This window comes from Hipposideros armiger, unplaced genomic scaffold, assembly GCF_001890085.2.
Source record: "Hipposideros armiger isolate ML-2016 unplaced genomic scaffold, ASM189008v1 scaffold_45, whole genome shotgun sequence".
Lineage (NCBI taxonomy): Eukaryota > Metazoa > Chordata > Mammalia > Chiroptera > Hipposideridae > Hipposideros > Hipposideros armiger.
This window is the reverse complement of record NW_017731395.1, coordinates 2,558,416-2,576,696: the sequence shown is the minus strand read 5'-3', so window position 1 is coordinate 2,576,696 and position 18,281 is coordinate 2,558,416. Positions and strand designations below refer to the sequence as shown.

Sequence of the window (18,281 nt, the reverse complement as noted above, 5' to 3'; positions counted from 1 at the left end):
GCCTTTTTATTTTTACAATATTATCATTAATTGCAATTTTAGGTAAACAGTAAAATAAAATAGCAAAACTGTCTTAAATGTGTTAGAAATAAACAGATAAAAAAATAATAAAAAAGTAAAAGCAAATGGTTCAAATTTCATATTAATTTAGGAAATAAGGTAGAAATGTTAGGACAGATATTACTATGTATTAATCAAAATAAAAGCATTTATGTATACACCACACATTACACTTTCCAAAGCACTTTCCAAGCACTCTAACTGGCTTCACAGAAAAACCTACTTAGTAACTCTAGACAGATAAAAACTGTTCCGTGCTTCCGGATTCCTTAACAATCATGAACCTAAGCAAGTAACGCAGTGAAAGCCAGGCCTGAGACTGCGTCTCCTAAATCATGGTTCAAAGCCGTTCTGACTTCTCCATTCAGCCTCTCTAATTGTAACCACTGTAACTGTGAACTCATATCCCTCGTCTCTGTCTCTCGGTTTGCTAAGCAAAGGCAAAAAGATTCTTATTGCCCGTGCTAATGAACCGTGACCCAGAGGTGACGGCAGGGCACCAGGGAGTCTCGGATTAGTGTTGACAGAACAAGTACCAAGTACGAGACCAGTCTACCTGCACTTGTTAGATGCTGACAGGAATACGTTGTATCAGGTTTCTAAGCTTCAGTTTCTATGAACACTGGGAAAAGCTGTGAGGAAACAGGCCGCGTGAAAAGTTTTATTCTTACAAAAAGAAGTCCTAATATGTTGGTCAGGAACTTACAACTGTAACTTATAAGTGTAGATGCTCTTACATGTATTTTCGAATGCCAAATTCAACTCGAATGAGACTGAGTTCTTTTTTTATACAGCAGATAATTCAATGAAGATATAGTACTATATTTTAAGTATTACTGAACTATACTCAAGTATCTTACTAAGTCTATAACTAAAAATACCAAACAACAAAGAAAGATCCTAATTTTGCAGCCAGCATGTTATTAAGGCAACTTCCCCACCACGTTTGGTCAACCACCTCTAGTCAAACCAAAATTCAAGTTTTAATGGCTACATTTTCTCAGTACTATTTTGAGATCTTTGACAAGTATATTACTTAATTTTTAAAATGAAAAATTTTAAAACAAAAGAGTTTTTAAAAATAACACTTGCAATAAAAATAAACACACACACACCCCCTACAAACTCCGAGGTTTGCTGGATTCCAAATAAGGATACATTTAATGTCCAAAATCTGAAAAGATAATTTGGGAAAAAATACAAGTAAAGGCACAAGTGCTCAAAAGATACTCATGATAGCACTGCAGCAAAAACTAGAAATAGGCAAATATTGGACGGGCTACATTTATTTGATTTTCATACACAGGGAAACGAGGCAACCATTAAGAGCTGAGCTACCATTTTTAATGGCTGTGAATTCATTCTTTCAAAATTGACTAAAATTATTTCTTCTATTTCATAGCATTATGTTCCTTTATAAATATCTGTTATTAGGTATCCTTCCATGTATATCTTTAGTGTGAGACATCTTATTTCCCTAGGATAAATACTTAGAAGTGTAATTTTTTATAACAAAACTGAGATCATGCATCAAAATTTTTTAAAACAATTTTATAGGCATTTCTTGGTGATATTAATTATTCTTCAGAAAAAAATAGAAGAAGTCAACATCTGTCTTTTGAAATTTAAGAATTTTCTTCCATTATCTTGTTAATGATATCCTATACTTAACACAGATAGTTAACTTATAACCTAAAGATCAGTATAAATTACACTTGATAAGTGGGTGAAACCACTTATCACTACATAATCTCTATGCTTCCATTTTAATGCTGTATTTCATAAAGCAATAAGTCCATCATAAAACTTTGTACTTTACGCAAGAGTCTTATCTAAACATAATGCACTACGTGCCCTTCTGTTTCAATCAGTGAAAACCCACTAGGTAATACGTGCAGCTATAATACCAACCAATCATTCTGGACTTTGATATCAACTAGGCTGAGAGCTTATTTAGCGCGCTACTGGAAATGAAGCAGCATTAGGAGTACTAGGTAATGAAGAAACTGTTGCTCTCATGCCAGTGTTTCCTGAGTTTTGTCTTTATAAGAGCAAAACTATTAAGGACTGTAAGACTTTTCTTGTGCAAGTTACTGGAATAAGAATAAGGTAAGAGGCTATATGTTTTATATTTATTTACTAAATTTAATACAATGAAATTTGAGGAGGACACTATTTTTAATTTAAGGCTATACTTTTAAAGGTGACAGGAAACAATTTTGAAGAAGCTTTTCTTTATTTAATGAGTATTATAAATTTTTTTTCATCCAAAGGTCATTATTAATCTGAGCAAAAGACTGAGATAGCTAAAGTGTACACTCAAGTTACACTGGAAATTTCTTGCTTGTTTCTAGTAAACTTCTCATAATATCCAGGAATCAGGAGCTAAGTTCCCTAAGTGCATGTTAACTGTAGCTATTGTTAAATTAATTAGAACATCTGAAATGAAAGAAATTTACCTAACGACTTCTTTTCCTTCCTAGACAGCAAGTGTTTCTATATTTTATCTTTTTTATGCTAAAAAGTACTTATTTTGTCTTTATTAACTAGGAATAGATTTCCACCTAAATTATAATGGCATTAGATTACAGATTCAGAAAATGATCGATGATGATAAAGACAGAAATGGAATCATTTCTTGAGAAAAATACAAATAATGAATATAAAGTGCCAATGAGAACATTAATTCAAATCAAAATTAAACATTAGCATTTCAAATATGCCAGTCTCTAAACTTATTTCCAACATGAAATAAATGAAGATTTCTTCTATGAATGCTAAGTATACGTAAGAGATTTATAGGCTTTCATCAAGAAAAGCTGAAGGGCTCTTAACATACTGAATGGCATTATCAAGTGTAACAGCAACTCCATGTGGACTGTGTATCAATTTCCAGTGGAGATGTTGTTACTTTTGATGGTTACCAACTCGCTTCAACAGAAAAGCATATCCAAAGACGAAAATCATGGAGTCTCATGTAAATAAGGAAAAAAGAGAACGTTTCATGCTATCTTCAAAAATGTGATACATAATTAGGAATTAACATCCATTTTCTTAAATCAAGTCTTATGTCCCATAAAAGACCCAACAACGGAAGATGATGAGTCAACATAAAGAAATGGTGTTGGAGGAGGGTCACGCGGGACGTGCCCAGCAGCTAGCTGACCCTCGAGTGGCTGACCCAGGCATTCGAAAGCTCTTCACCCGTCCCTTGTCCTTGGAATGTGCGTTCTTCGGCTGGCTTTCCCACTACTAGAAGCTGCCCAATGTGACAGCCTTGAGAGAGTAAGGTGGTGTTGAGACCATCTGGATGGTCACGGGACTGAAGGTCTCTAGCACACACTTTTAAGATTCTGGCAGGCAGGTGCAGAGATCTACTCATCTGGTGGCCGCCTAAGACAAGTCTCGTAAGTGACGCTGCCTTGCCTATTAAACCTGTCACCTACCCATCTGGAGTGGTCTGACTCTTTCTTCAATCTCCCCTGCCCTGTGTGTACGGGGCCAAGTCGTGAACTAACAAATGGTGTACAGGACAATGACCTATGAATTGACAGACGATATGGCTAAGAGTGTCTGTCATTTCTATAGGCCAATATTCTGTATATCTCTGCTTCAAAATCAGAAACCAACTAATACCGTGCGAACAATACAAGAACCTGTAACAGCGCTATGTATCAACTATAAATAAAACATAAATGGTACCTAATGAATATCTGCTTGTGTTTTTCTAGTAAAGCTAACATTTATTTCACCTAGCTTAAGTAGATCAATCAGCCTATGTGCCATTTTGCTGTCCTGATTAAATAATGGTCAAATGAACCAGTTTGCTCTGCTTCCTAATATATATACATATGGTCTCCCTCTATCAATTCAAGGAAATGCCCTAAAAAACTTGTTCTCTTAATACTGAAAAGAATGTGAAACAATGACCGTGGCCTATAAACATTCCTTAAAAGAAAATTCTCCAGGGTGGAATTTTAAACAATACTTGTGTAAATTTATCTTCATTTTAATTCTTAATACAGGTTTGGAGACATTAGCAGTTTATATCTGATCAAGCGTTCAATTTAAAAAAAAATGAGCGACAATACTTAGGATAAGCACCTTGGCTCCAAATGGTTACAGAATTGAAATAGGCTTACAATGACTTACTGGTCACTAGAATCGAGTTTGCTTTCCTAAAACATACTCGTATGCTCCATGCCCACTAAAAACCTTCAATTCCTTAACCTAGAATTCAGGTCTCACTACAATTTGCCAGACCAATCTATCTTAGAGTTTATCTTTCTGAAATTCCCCTTCTACCCTACAGCCCATTATGGCTCCTCTACGGATGCGATGCCTTCCCCACTCCAGGTTCTCAGCTCCTGCTGATGCCAATACTGCCCCCAATTTCCTACCTAATCCACAAGGCTCTACCCAAAACCACATCCTCTGTGAAGAAGCAAATGAGCTGTTTCATTATTTGCGCAAGGTGTGGCCTCTAGTTCTTCCCTCTGAGCCAAACTGCCATCAAGGGTCAGATTACCAGAGAGGTAGTGACACAGCGGAAGAGTGATACAACCCATTTTTCAAACTGAAAAGGATCTTTCACACAAAGGACACTAAGTACTACCTAATATGTGGTTATAAGCCATAAAACAAAACAAACAAAAAGACCCCACTGTAATCAAACACTTAAAAAAACTCTAAATATATGCTTTCATAAAAGTACCACCTAACGAAATACTGATACTGCTGACAATGAAAAATAGAAACTTTTTAAAAAATGATAACAAACCCTAGGTAGGGACACTGAACTCTATGTCTACATTGTCTTCAAGTCCCCATTACTTGATGGTCTCCATGCCCTCAAAAACCTCACTGGATTCTCAACGAATGAAATGGGAAAATACTTAGCAAAACGCGCTCAAACTCCTTACTCGTGTTGCAACATAATTTAGTCAAAATTCCATTAACCAAATGAAAACAAAATTACTCCAACGAAATGAAAACCTAGGATGTATTCCTAAGATGAGTGATTAAAATTCCCCTATTCCCCTTTACACATCTGTTAGTTACAGCAACAATACTGGAAGCCTCCCTAATTTACGAGAAGATAAACTAGCTAGACTATCATCTCATTAAGAACAGGGACCATGTCAGCTTGTTCACTGCTTCAAAGGGTCCAATGTCTGGATTAAGAAAAATTTTCTTGTCACTGTATAAGCTTTTCTACTCTGAACTATTTACTATGTCCACGTATTATTTTTGCAAATTAAAAAAAAAAAAGTTCCCATCCCCCCAATTCCCCAATAAAAATCTTAAAAAAAAAAAGTTAAGGAAAAAAAGGTGGAAATGCAATCATCGCTAAAATAAATGTAATTTTATACATTTAAATATGTTATAGTTTCTTAAATTTTAAACCATCTAAACAATTACGTAATAACATTTCTACTGAAAGGCAGAGTAGACTCAGAATAAGAGAGTGACTCTAATTCCAAAAGAAAAACGACACACCGGGATTCCCCCACTAAATACTATTCACCTTTGGATTCCTAATACCTTATTCTAGCAAAATGCTAGGCTCACAGAACAAAGAATTCTCATTTAAAAAAAAAAGTCTTTGCTTCTAAGTATCAATACTGAAAAAAACATAGTTGTTAACATTTCAATCATATCAAAGGATCTTTTTGAAATTTACATTTTTAACTCCCTCCCACAAAACATCATTTTAGACTGTTTTATGTAACATATCAGCTCTCAAAAGTCCACTATTTTTCCATTTTTCAAGAATACACAACTTGCTTTAAAAGGTTGAAAAATTTTAGAAAGAGTTCTACCTGTTGATCAAGAATTCATCTTTTGTCTTATGATGAAACACAGGAATTGGAACACCCCAAACTCTTTGCCTCGATATACACCAGTATGGCCGCCTGTCCATCATTTCAACCATGGCATTCAGGGCTGATCCAGGAATAAAATTCACTTTTTTTAACAAGTCCTGCAATTGATTCACAAATCAAGTCCAGTGAGAGAAAGCAGAACAAATTTTCTACAACTGTCACTATTTATCCTAATATAGTTCTTTATTTCAGATGTTTATACTCATTCACATATCCCCCCAGCCATCTCCCCAGAAAAAAAAACTAGATTCCAGAGCAAAGTTAAAACAGGGCCGCAAAGGACCTAATAAATAACATCAAAAGCAGGCGTCACCTTTAGAGGATGTGACAAAAGATTTTATACTAATTTCAAAGCACCCTAGGTCAAAACTGGTAATAAGTTTAGTAGGCAGTGTTATACTTCATTAAACTACAATTGAAAATCAATTCAAACTTGCTTTAACATTTGTTTAAAAAATGCTTTAAGGGGCTGGCCGAGTGGCGCGTTGGTTAAGATCTGACTTGGGACGCCAGAGGGCCCCGGTTCGGATCCCACATATGAGGGCCAGTGACACTGCCCTCNCCTGGAGCTGGGCTGCCGTGAGTCGCCAGCGATGGCAGGTGGGTTGCCATGGGCTACTGTGTGTAGCCAGCAGCCAGCGTGAGCAGCCGTCCAGAAGCCGGCAACTGATCTGCCTCACCAGGGAAGAGCGCAATGATGGTGCCAACTTGGGCGAGTGAAGCAACGTCCTCCACAGCTGGACTGAGGAGCAAAGGGACAGCAGCTTGTCTGTTTCCCTTCCCCCAATTCCCCAATAAAAGTCTTTAAAAAATAAATAAATAAATAAATAAAATAATAAAAATAAAAATTAAAAAATGCTTTAAAAAATAAGCTGTCATTGGTTGAAAAATAAGGATTGTAATATAACCTAACTTTACACAGAATGGTTTAAAACAAAAACATTTTCTCAAAACAAGTTACTCACTTACAATCTCTCAAGAACCCTCCCTCCTTCCACTCCACAAGTTGTAAACTACTAGCATTTTATTTCATTTCATTTTTCTGTTACCAAAAGATACATTATATACCAAAAATGTTTGGTTAAAAAGCTCAAAAAAGGCCAAAGTATGTTAACTTCATTGTGTTTTTTAACCTCTCTGTTCATTAATAAGAGCATTTTTATATTTTCAGTTTCATGTTTAGTTCACTTACATGAACTACCAGACCCGCCCCCCTAAAAAAGCCCATTTGTAGCACCACCTACTGGCAGAATGGCAACATCGCAAGCCATGAAATGGGAATACTGATGAGTATTTGATTTTGTTAAGGAATAACGATTACTTTTTCAGGTGGTGATAATGGCATTGGAATTATGTTTTGAAGATTCTTTATTATTCAGTAATACATGCTGAAGTATTTATGGAAGAAATAATGCCTAAAATTTGCTTCCAAATAATCAAATGGGTAGGGAGTAAAAAGTGAATGATAGGAGGAGGGTAGATAAAAACAAAATTGGCCAGAAGTTGATGATTGTTGAAGTCGGGTGATAGAAATATAGCAGTACATCACTATACTCTCTATTTCTGCGAAGAGCAATCGAAAATAGTCTATAAAGACATTAACAAAATACTTGGCTTCAGCATATACATTACATCAGACTTGGATGTTCTGATGCCATCTTTCCAGAGCTCACGGTTACAAATTTTAACATTTACAAGTAAGGAAAATAGGGTTCATAGGAATGTAAAAACCAAAAACCAGTCCGTATCACAGCTGTCAACTCCACAGAAACACAGAAAATGTAAATTGCTACACGTAGCTTTGGCATGGGTTCCAAACTGCCAGGCCAACAAATGAACATATTACAAAATATGGTAATATGTTAGACAAAAGCTATAAAGCAAAATGTCTGTATGTTCAGCCTGGTTAATAAATATATATATTTGAGCCCTTTCATTCAACAGAATCAAGTTGTTTGTGAGATACACATGCTAATATACACACATACTGAATGAAAGAGCTCAAATATTAATATGTAGCACATCAGTTATGAAGTATTAACACAAAGCAACAACTTTTCACATGGGTTTCAATTTCAATCTGAAGGAAGCAAAGCATTTTAAAAGCATTTTTTGACTGCTTATGTGCCAGACTACTGTTCTGGAAACGTTTATCCACTTACTCCATGAGGTAGCCATTATTACCACCTTTACGTAGATGAGGACACAGACTCTGAGAGGGTTAAACAACCTCCTAAACTCAGTTCTGTCCTAATTCTATGCTTTCACTCCACTGGGAAGGAAATTTGGGCAAGTCACTCAACCCCTTGAAGCCTGATTTTCCGCACGTGTATAATGAAGGAATGGAAATCTAAGGACCTCCCAGATCTAAAATTCTACTCGTTTATGGGCAACCCTTTCTATTCCCCAAACCCACCTCGACCTCATAGCCAACCCTTCCACAGAGGAGATGGAAACCCATGCCTGGTAGTAGGATGCCTTTTATACCTTGGCTGTAGCCTTCAGATCGGTGATATTGACAAACCACTGCTTGCTGGCACGAATCACCACTGGTTTCTTGGTCCTCCAGTCATAGGGATAGCTGTGTACCACCTTTTCCTCTTTCAACAAAGTCTTTGCAGCCTGAAGCATCTTTATAACTTTAAAAAAAAATCAATTAACAATTTACGTTAGACATAATTAAAAAGTACTATGAAAATCCTAGTAATTCTCTAACCTGCCAGGGCGTGTACTAAATCTGGATCAATAAGTGCCAGTCGGTAAGAGTGGCCACCTACCAGTATCGAAGGCATAATCTGGGAATCTCCTGGCAAAAAATGCATGACTGTAAAACCTTAGTCAGAATCCAAATTATGCCACTCCCATGGCTCTTCACTTCAAAGATGAACAGGGTATAGTTAGAACTCTACGTTCAAAATCGAGTCATAATCTTTCATACCATGCCTCTTAAAATAGTCTCCAGGTATTCCAGAAGAAACCAGAAACAGTGGGTTAAATTTGGTCCCCGAAAAAAAGATACGTTCAAGTCCTAACCCCTAGTACATGGCAATGTGACCTTATTTGGAAATAGGGTCTTTGTAGGTACAATCAAGACAATGAGGTCACACTGGATTAGAGTGGGTCCTAAATCCAGTGACTGGTGTCCTTATAAAAGGAGAGGACGCAGGGACACACAAGAGAGCAAAGAAGGACATGTGACAATGGAGGCAGCGACTGGAACCCCACAGCGACAAACCAAGGAGTGGTTTAGAAACCAAGGGTTACCAGGAGCCACCAGAAGCTCGAAAGAGGCAGGAAGGATTCTTCCACAGAGCTTTCAGGGGGAGCACGGCCCTGCCCACACCGATTTCAGACTTCCGGCCTCCAGAACTGTTGTTTCAAGCCACAGATTCATGCTAACTTGTTACAGTAGCCCTGGGAAAGTACTACACCGTTAGCCTTAATCTTCAGTGTGGGCAAAGAAAGGTTTTCATAGTACCTGGTCCCAGGATCCATAATAACAGAAAGGCAGAAAGACAACTTAAGACTGGAGAACCTCCAAGATCATAATAATAATATGTAAACCATGTCATGTGGGTCAGTGATTTACAAAGTTATAAAAGGAGCCCGCAATGTCTGATTCACAGTCAACTCCTTGCCCCAGGCTGGATTTTAGCCTCCACAAAACCAATACTGCTGATGGTTATCTCTGTAGTTCTGAGTAACATCATTCCCTGCTGACTATCCTGAGCTGCTTAAACAGAGCAACTTTCAAAGCAAAAGATGAAAGGGTCCCAAACTATTTCAAACCATGTGACAAAATAATATGTAATTTTAGCTGGTTGTTTCTGTTGAAAGTATAAGATGGGAGAATAGCTAGTAAAAGTTACTACTGGCTGCTTTTCGAGAAAAAATAGATTTATGATATCAACATAGACAATACTTACCAACATCTGTTCCCTCTTCAAGGACGGCCTTGTTGTGAAGGTCAGGACCAGCCACAGCTGTGAAAACCCCATCTTCATCCACCAAACAATCCTACAAAGTGTCATTTTGAACAAGTCAAGTATCAAGACATTTCATCTTATAACAATATCTGGCTAACCAATATATATAAAACCCCTCAGTATAGACTAATCTTTCACTACATTGAAAATGTGGGAACTTGTTTTCAATTAAAAGGAATTTGTAAATTTATACATTTAAATCACCAAAGGCAAAATGTCTTATTAAAGCATATACCTTAAGTTTAATAACAAAAAGTAAAATATACTAAAAACATCTTTAATTTGGTCTCTTTTAATTTACAGATCTATGACAATGTACATACATTGCGATGACTGAGACTCGCCTACAACTTAATGGAAAAATTTGCTAAGTACCTGACGTGTATAAAATAAGTTTAGAGAGGACTGTTTAGTTTTTTAAAAAAATAACTATTCTTTTCAACTAGTAAAACTAATAAAATCCACATGCCAGTTTTCAGGGGCTAAAAGTAATTGTCTATGTGACTTAATACTTGAAAGAAAAAAACTGCTCCCATTTAATATACATTCTTCAATTTTTATACATATTCTTTTTTTTTTTTTTAGCTGCGCCATCCTACCACCTGTTGGCAGCTCAGCTCAGGCTGGGAATTGAACCGGCGACCCTGTTGTTCAGAGCTTGCAGTCTTGAGCGAATTCTTAACCAACTGAGCCACTCGGCCGGCCCTTAATACATATTCTTTAACTTTGTGCTAATAATTGGGTTCATTCCAGAAATCTTTCTCAATTAGAATGCATTAATGAGACTTTAGGGTATTGCACAAACGTAAGCATTTCACAATTATGATGACAAAAATGACTGTTTATTATCAAAACATAAAGGGGTTAGGTTTATCACTTTAATTCTACAAAAGCAATAATTAGAAGAATAAAAAAAAGTACCGTGGGCAGGTTGTGCTGGGAAGCTATGCTGTAGTCTTCCATGCCATGAGCCGGGGCTGTGTGAACCAGCCCTGTTCCTTTTGTCATGGTCACGTGATTTGCAGGTAAAAGAGGAGAGACTTTATCAGGCATTAAAGGATGCGCACAAGTTCCATTTTCCAAATCTGCACCTGTGGGGAAAGAAAACCACAATTAAGAATCCTTTTATATGGCAGTCCTTAAAACAGCAATAGAGCTCAGGTGAAAAGATCAGAATCTGGAACAGAAAGGAGCCGGGTCTAGTATCCTGGCTTCCCCTTTTACTTGTTCCGTGATGTCTAAATTAATCAGAAACAGTACATTATTTTCTGGAAAGAAAACCCACCCCATACTAATGTACTCCATTTGAGCTGTTGAACATTCCTGCCACTTTAATAAACAGTCAGCTAGTTGTCACCTGCCTATTTTGCCAGGGATGAGGAGGATAGATACTCCTCTGAATAGTGGTGGCTCAAAACGGCAACCTAACAGTTCCCTGCAGAGTAATCATCTAAAACAATGATGCAATTTGGATAAATTATCTTAAATTTAACTTTAATACTTTCAAAATCCTCGTGAGGGTGCCATTCAACTTCCGTAACACCTAACTTGTTGATGAAGTCTATAATATTAAAATCGGCACTTAAAAAAAGAGATGGGAGGGGGTGTGGAGTAAAGAATATACTGGATCCTCTAACTCACCTATCGCATCAATAAGGACCATATGATATTAAATGTTAAACATTCTGTAGCTCCTTCCCTGCCTCTGACATAAAACCTTTTTATTTTTGTGGAGACTGTTTCAAATTCTAATTGGTTTGTATCTGAACTGATGCCATTTAGAAGGATTCCTTATTTCGCTAGGCGGTCTTTCCTTTTGGCAGTATCTCATTCATGTGAAACTGTTTTTTTTTTTTTTTTTTTTAGTAAGAAACTCAAAGATATGTCATCCCTAAGGATCAAAGGTGATTTTCAACTTCCCTAGATTTCCATAGTTATATTTCAAACCCAATCCTGAATTAGAGCTTACTGAGCATTCTTTCGAGAGAAGCACTGTCTTTCAAATAATTTTCAGGATTTATTCAATTTCCTTATTAAAATCACATACCAAAAATAAATATATTTACTTCTTTCCTTGCTCATTGGATTAAATCAGATAACAATTTTTAGCAATTTAATTTTGGATAAAAATTTTAAAGTATATTTGTACATTCTACATTCTACAATTTTACATTGGATGTTTGCCAGAAATATTTTTTTATCTGTTGTGCCTTTGTTTATATATATATATATATATATATATATATATATATATATATATACTCCTTTAGTATAATCAATATAAAATATATTCCAGAAAAGGAGAGGCCATATCTATTTTGATTCAGAATGAGCAATGTTCAGCAAAGTACTGAACTCAAATCAGCCCAATATTTTTATGACTGTGATGGTAAGAATATTATAAATCTTCACCTGAAAATGTCGAAATAACCTCAAATGATGTTTTCAAAGTCGAAGCAACAGACGTTACTTTATCTGCAGCCAGGATGTAGAGGTCTCCAGATCCGGAACACTTCACAACAGCATACCTAAAATAGAATTTTCGGAGAAAATTACTAACAGTGAAAAAGAAAAGCCACAGTTTGTCTAAAATGATGTAAAACGCTGTAAATGCTAACTACAAAATCAAGAAAGTGCTATTTTCCCTTACATTTGTTTCATTTTCCAAAAAAGGTGGGAACAAGGTCTTAAATGGAATCATCTAAAGCTTAATAAAATCTATGTGAACATAATTATAGCTCACTATCTTTTAAGAGGATAATGATAAAATAAATTCAAAATAATACTGATGGAATTAATCCTATTTGTGGATAAAACAAAAAAAAATGCAATAATATACCTACTTTGCATCTGGCATATAACATACAGCCTGATTGGCTGGAATTGTCCAAGGCTGTGTGGTCCAGACTATAAAACTAATAGGAGATGAACCATCTGTGAAAATAAAATTTCAAATATGTTAGCAAGAGTTACAATTCCATAACTTCAATAAACTCAGGCAATGAATAAATCATACCTATAAGAGATGCCAACTTAGGAGAAGGCTTCAAGAAAGGGAATTTTACATATATTGAGCGACTGACGTGCTCGGGATTATATTCAAGTTCCGCTTCAGCTAATGCGGTCCTAAGGTTTAAAAATATTAGACATAAGTATTTGGAGGCCTTACAAAATTTCTCCTTTAACTATCAAAAACACTAAGTACCTCGATGACGGAGACCAAAACACAGGTTTGTAAGATCGATAAATCAAGCCCTATAAAAAGACAAAGATATTAATTACATGAAAGCTTGAATTTTCTGACATATAATTTAACACACTTGAAGGAAAAAGGACTTCATTACCTTATCATACATTTGGTAGAAAATTCTCAACTGTTTGGCCTCATATTTTCCATCAAAGGTATAGTAGCAATTATTCCAATCTGCCATTACTCCCCAACGAATAAAGGCTGATCTTTGTTTCTCAATTGCTGCTTTAGCAAATGATCTAGCTAAAAAAAAGAAAAAAAAATGAAGAAAAAATGTTTTTGAAAACCAGTAAATTCAACTTATTGGTTTTCAAAACCAGTAAATATGGTTTAGCGCGTATCTCTCTAAATGCAGATATTATACACAGTTCAGACCATAAAGTTTATTTAACAGGAAAATTATTTTCAAAGGTGTTCAAATTCTAAAATTAACTGGAATTTCAAAAGCTAATATATATGTTACCATCTTCTATATTTTCCAGGCTTTATACAATGAACTTACATTTAGAAAACATAAACTAGAAAAATTATTCTTCATTATTTTTTAAGAACAGAATAATGATTTCATTATACACAAAAAAAATTAATCAGTACCTTCAGTCTAAGCTAATAATAAGATGTTTCACAAAGAAGTTAAAAAATCTTCACAATCATATCCAAATATACAATAGTTTAATATATAAGAAGATTCCTCTCTGACCCAAACTACTAAAGAATCAAATAGATTAACTTAAAATATATTTGCATTTTACAATGTACTTTTGTTTTTATCACCTGACATAGGTCAACAAGCCCTCGCCAGGAAAGTAAACAAAAACATTGACCAAAATAATAATTTCACAACATATGAAGACTAAAGAACTGAAAAATGTACTTGGAAATGCTTACAAATCTTTCCTTCAATCTCTGAACATAAGTTCTCACAAAGGTCAAACAAAATCTGAGTTTTCTGTGACACACAGTGGTTTCCCACAGATCTCATTACAACAACAACAAAGAAATATATTGTGCAACTGAATATATCTTTCATAAAGCACAGACTTTTCCAAGCAACCAGTGTTTACAAATATCATTTAGAACCAGAAACAGAGATGACTTACCTTTCTCTCTAATTTCCACAGCTGAAAGATTCTGAGCTTTTCCACCAAGTTCTGATAATACTTTTATTTCAATGGGTAACCCATGACAATCCCAGCCGGGCACATAATGTATTTTGGAACCTCTCATCATATGGTATCGATTGGCTATATCTTTCAAAATCTACAAAGAAAATGATAATCATCGCTCATACCTAAGGCATGTATCCAACAATTTATATTATCTTCTCAATATCATTTTAAAACACAGAAAGCCCAATTTTAAAAGGATTTATATAGAATAACCTATTAAATCTCCCAATTCAAGTTCTACATAAGTACAGGAATAACAGATATTTGAAGTTTTAAAATGTCATTTACATCCCCAAAAGAAATAAAAAAACAAAAGACTTCAAAGTGAAAAACATTATGCCCAAAATTATTAATTTGTTGTAAAGTTGGAATATGCAAATAAGCAGCCCATACTACTTGTTTAAGAAATAATTTTTACCTTCTAAAAACCAGTCAATTACAAATTTGCTTTACTCTTATGAAAATTATTAACGTAATTCAATATTATTTACATTTAGCTAAGAAATATTATAGAATCAATGCAGAATTCATAATGCACTCAAAGAGTACTGAATATCATAGTTAAACACTTTCTGTCATTACCAAAACTCTTATAGAACAGTAGGCCTCTTCTAGGTATATTAGGTATAGGTCTATAACTGATTTACCTTTCTTAGTTCATTTAGGTACTAGAGGGCAGCAGAGCCTGATTTAAGAACATATTACCATTATAAAATGGAAGACCAGAGGCAAAGATAGAATTGGCTCCAAGCTCAATTTCCTTCTTCCCCGCCTACAGTGCAATAGTCCAAAAGTTTATTTCATGCAGTACTAAAACGGTTTACTGCTGCTTTCGATGAAGACATTCCAGTTTTACGCATCAATATAAATTTACATAGTTGCCATAGTATTAGAATACACTCTTCCATAAAGTGATTTTCTTTTTTTTTTTTTTAGCTGAGCCATCCTGCTACCTGTTGGCAGCTCAGCGGCTGCTCAGCTCGGGCCGGGCATCGAATCGCTGTTGCTCAGAGCTCAAACTCTTGAGCGAGCTCTTAACCAACTGAGCCACTTGGCCGGCCCTAAAGTGATTTTCAATAACGGGTTTCCCTCAAGTTTTAGAGACTTAATTATAATTACCTTATTTAAAGCGTGTCCAACGTGAGGGTCACCATTTGCATAAGGAGGTCCATCATGAAGACAAAATTCCGTCTTAACTTTTCTTTCTCTTTGCCATGAATAAAGTTCTGAAAATCCACATTTCTGTTTTAAAAGAACAATCATGTCTGAATATCATATACGTATATACTCCTGTATCGTACCATAAAGAACAGCCAGCACTTATTTCTCACCTCGTTCCAACGTTGTCAACTCTAAAATACAAATGGTGAGGTTTCCAAAATGCCCAGCTGAGGACCCTACTTTCAGTCTTTCAATAAATAGCTTACCCATGGACTTCAGATTAAAGTCTAAGCTCTTTAAAAAGTGACCCTACAAAGGGTTAGTACCATTGAATTCTTGAGCAGTCTCTCAGCACTCGCCATCCCTCCACTCTTCAGTCCAGCCATGCTAAAGGACCCCCAGGTTACCCAACCCCACCCACTCATATCAAATTCTTGCCATCCTTTGATCTAAACCCTGGTGACTCTCTAAATCTGTAACAACACTCAGTGCAATCTCACCCCCCTTCAGTCACCTGCAGTGTGACCTTGGCCAAGTCACTCTGCCCTAATGGGCGTGCTCCCTTACTTGAAAAAAAAGTTACTATCCATTTGGTGTAAAGATGAACGAGAAAACATTTGAAGCTGTCAGTTCCTGGCATACAGAAGGTACTGGATTAAAGGAAAAAAAAATGTTTAAGGTACTTTTAAAAATTAGGTTTGAATATAGAACTCTGATAACTGTCGTAACATTGAAGCTAACATATCTGCTTAACCCATATATCCTCAATGTCAGGGGTTTTAAAGACTCTAGAATTAGAGAAGTTAACAAGTGACTCTCTACCCTTAGAAAGTTCAGTCTAAAACAGGAGACCGACGCCTAATTTAGGAAGAGCACGCAGAGAAAGGAAGTACCGCTACTTTATCCTGCAAACAAGTCATAATTCCAACTACAGACCTACTACTACCACAGGTAAGCCTCCACTGTCCTCGTAATCGAGCTATTTCTTTGTGCACATGTTCATTTACTTTTTACAAGCCACTTGGAATGTTATCCACACTCGATCTGTTTTGCCTAAGCTAAAAATGGGACTCACATTTAATACGTGCTGCTGCTACCCGAGCATCGCTAGTTTCCCTGTGAATACTCTGCTCTGGAACCTGCAACCACTTAGGGACTTACCTACGGGTTTAAGTGTTCAGTCAATCAAACCTGAGGGAAGCAGATGGTTTCCACTGATCTGGTCACAACACGCCCTGCCCAAGGGAGCCTGGAGTCCGTGGCCCAGTACCAGCCGGCTCCCGGGCGGGCCGGTTTCCCCGCGGAGTCCCCATGCGGCGCAGAGGCGGGGCCCGTACCTGCTGGATCTCCAGCTCCGTGTCGGGCTGCTGGCGGCCCAGCAGTTTCATGGGGAAGGTGGTCTGGGGCAGCAGCACTGTGTCCCGATACCGGCCGCTACTCGAGTTCTGCAACTGGTTACTGGCCCCGGTAATCGGGCGCACCAAAAGCCCCCTCGTCATCCCACGCCACCCCGGGCGACAGGGAAGGCGGAGCGGCCCCCACAGATTCCAGGCCACAGCCAGGGCCGCTGGCCCCGGCCCGCGAGGGCGCAGCTCCCAACGCATGGCGGGCCAACCCCACCTCCCCCCGGGCAGCCGGATCCTCGGCTCCCGCCTGGGATCTCACTAACAGGGACCACACACAAAAACACCCCTGCACGCCTCGTAGCAGTGCGCATGCGCGCAGGACACGGAAAGGGCGGGGAGTACGGCCTCCCCGAGTCCGCGACAGAACAGCCAGCTCCGGGTCACCGCTGCAGCCGCCGCGGGGCGGGGCTGGCTCCGAGGGGCGGGGCAACGTGTAGGCAGGTGTGGCTGCAGAAGGGGCTTCTATTTCAATCAGAGCGCCCTGCCTTTTTAAAAAATATATAGTTTTATTGAACCCAGTATATCCAAGATATTATCACTTCAACATGTAATTGCTATAAAATTATAAATATTTCGCATTTTCTCTTCATGGGCGTGTGATTAAAATGGTAAATTTTCTTACATGTTTTTTTACAAGAAAATGATTTTACTTAGCTCGTTGAGTTATTAGGAAAATCAAATGAGGTTGTGTAGGTAAAAGCCCTCACAAACTAGAACTCCACGTAATGGTAGCCATTTACTGATAGTGCTCTCTAATGAGCTTTTAAAATATAGAAATTGTTAGTTTCTTATTACTCACTTTTGGGAGTTACATAAAAGCACACGGAAACAAAAATCATTCACTAACTACTCTCTCCCCGAAACCAATGTTTTGGGTTTTTTTTAATGCAAAAGTAATTGCTTTTATGAAAAGCTGAAAGCTCTGGAAAGCCCAGTAAAGACGTGTCTCTAAAAACCAAAAACAAATTGCTGTTGAATTGGGTGAAGCTAAAACAAGTGTAAAATGGTGGGGAGAAATTTATAAGGATTCTGTGCTTAGAGTTTCAATAAGTATCTAAATTTCAAAACTAGATGGTACATTACGCTCTGCATTATCCAGAGTTAAAACAAAACTCCAGTCTAAAGACCCATGCTCCAAAAAAGGGCCTAGACAGATTGTATTCTTTGCATTTTTTTAAGGATGTAGTCATAAGTTACTTATTTAATTTTAAAATGTTTAAAAATAAAGCAGTATCTTTATTGTGTCAACACAGTTCAGTGCCAACAGGAGTCCCCAATCTGGGGTGCAGTAAAAGGAGGAGCTTTAGTCAGTTGAAGAGTTTGCCCACCAGGGAAACAGCAGCCTCCAGAGGAAACTAAAAGGA

General features: G+C 37.0%; 1 protein-coding gene across 1 annotated transcript in view; it reads right to left on the bottom strand.

Annotated features, from left to right (window-relative positions):
* IARS2 (isoleucyl-tRNA synthetase 2, mitochondrial) overlaps nucleotides 1–17,215 on the bottom strand; it is a 30,838-nt gene extending 13,623 nt beyond the window's left edge. The window contains exons 1-12 of the mRNA XM_019639611.1: nucleotides 16,849–17,215; nucleotides 15,470–15,592; nucleotides 14,282–14,441; nucleotides 13,276–13,424; nucleotides 13,137–13,186; nucleotides 12,948–13,057; nucleotides 12,775–12,865; nucleotides 12,344–12,459; nucleotides 10,853–11,022; nucleotides 9,872–9,962; nucleotides 8,433–8,584; nucleotides 5,883–6,043 (exon numbers count right to left, since the gene is read on the bottom strand). Of these exons, the coding sequence (XP_019495156.1) occupies nucleotides 5,883–6,043; nucleotides 8,433–8,584; nucleotides 9,872–9,962; nucleotides 10,853–11,022; nucleotides 12,344–12,459; nucleotides 12,775–12,865; nucleotides 12,948–13,057; nucleotides 13,137–13,186; nucleotides 13,276–13,424; nucleotides 14,282–14,441; nucleotides 15,470–15,592; nucleotides 16,849–17,115 (1,640 nt within the window). The 5' untranslated portion in view covers nucleotides 17,116–17,215. The remainder of the gene's footprint in view (nucleotides 1–5,882; nucleotides 6,044–8,432; nucleotides 8,585–9,871; nucleotides 9,963–10,852; nucleotides 11,023–12,343; nucleotides 12,460–12,774; nucleotides 12,866–12,947; nucleotides 13,058–13,136; nucleotides 13,187–13,275; nucleotides 13,425–14,281; nucleotides 14,442–15,469; nucleotides 15,593–16,848) is intronic.
* Nucleotides 17,216–18,281: the final 1,066 nt, after the last annotated feature.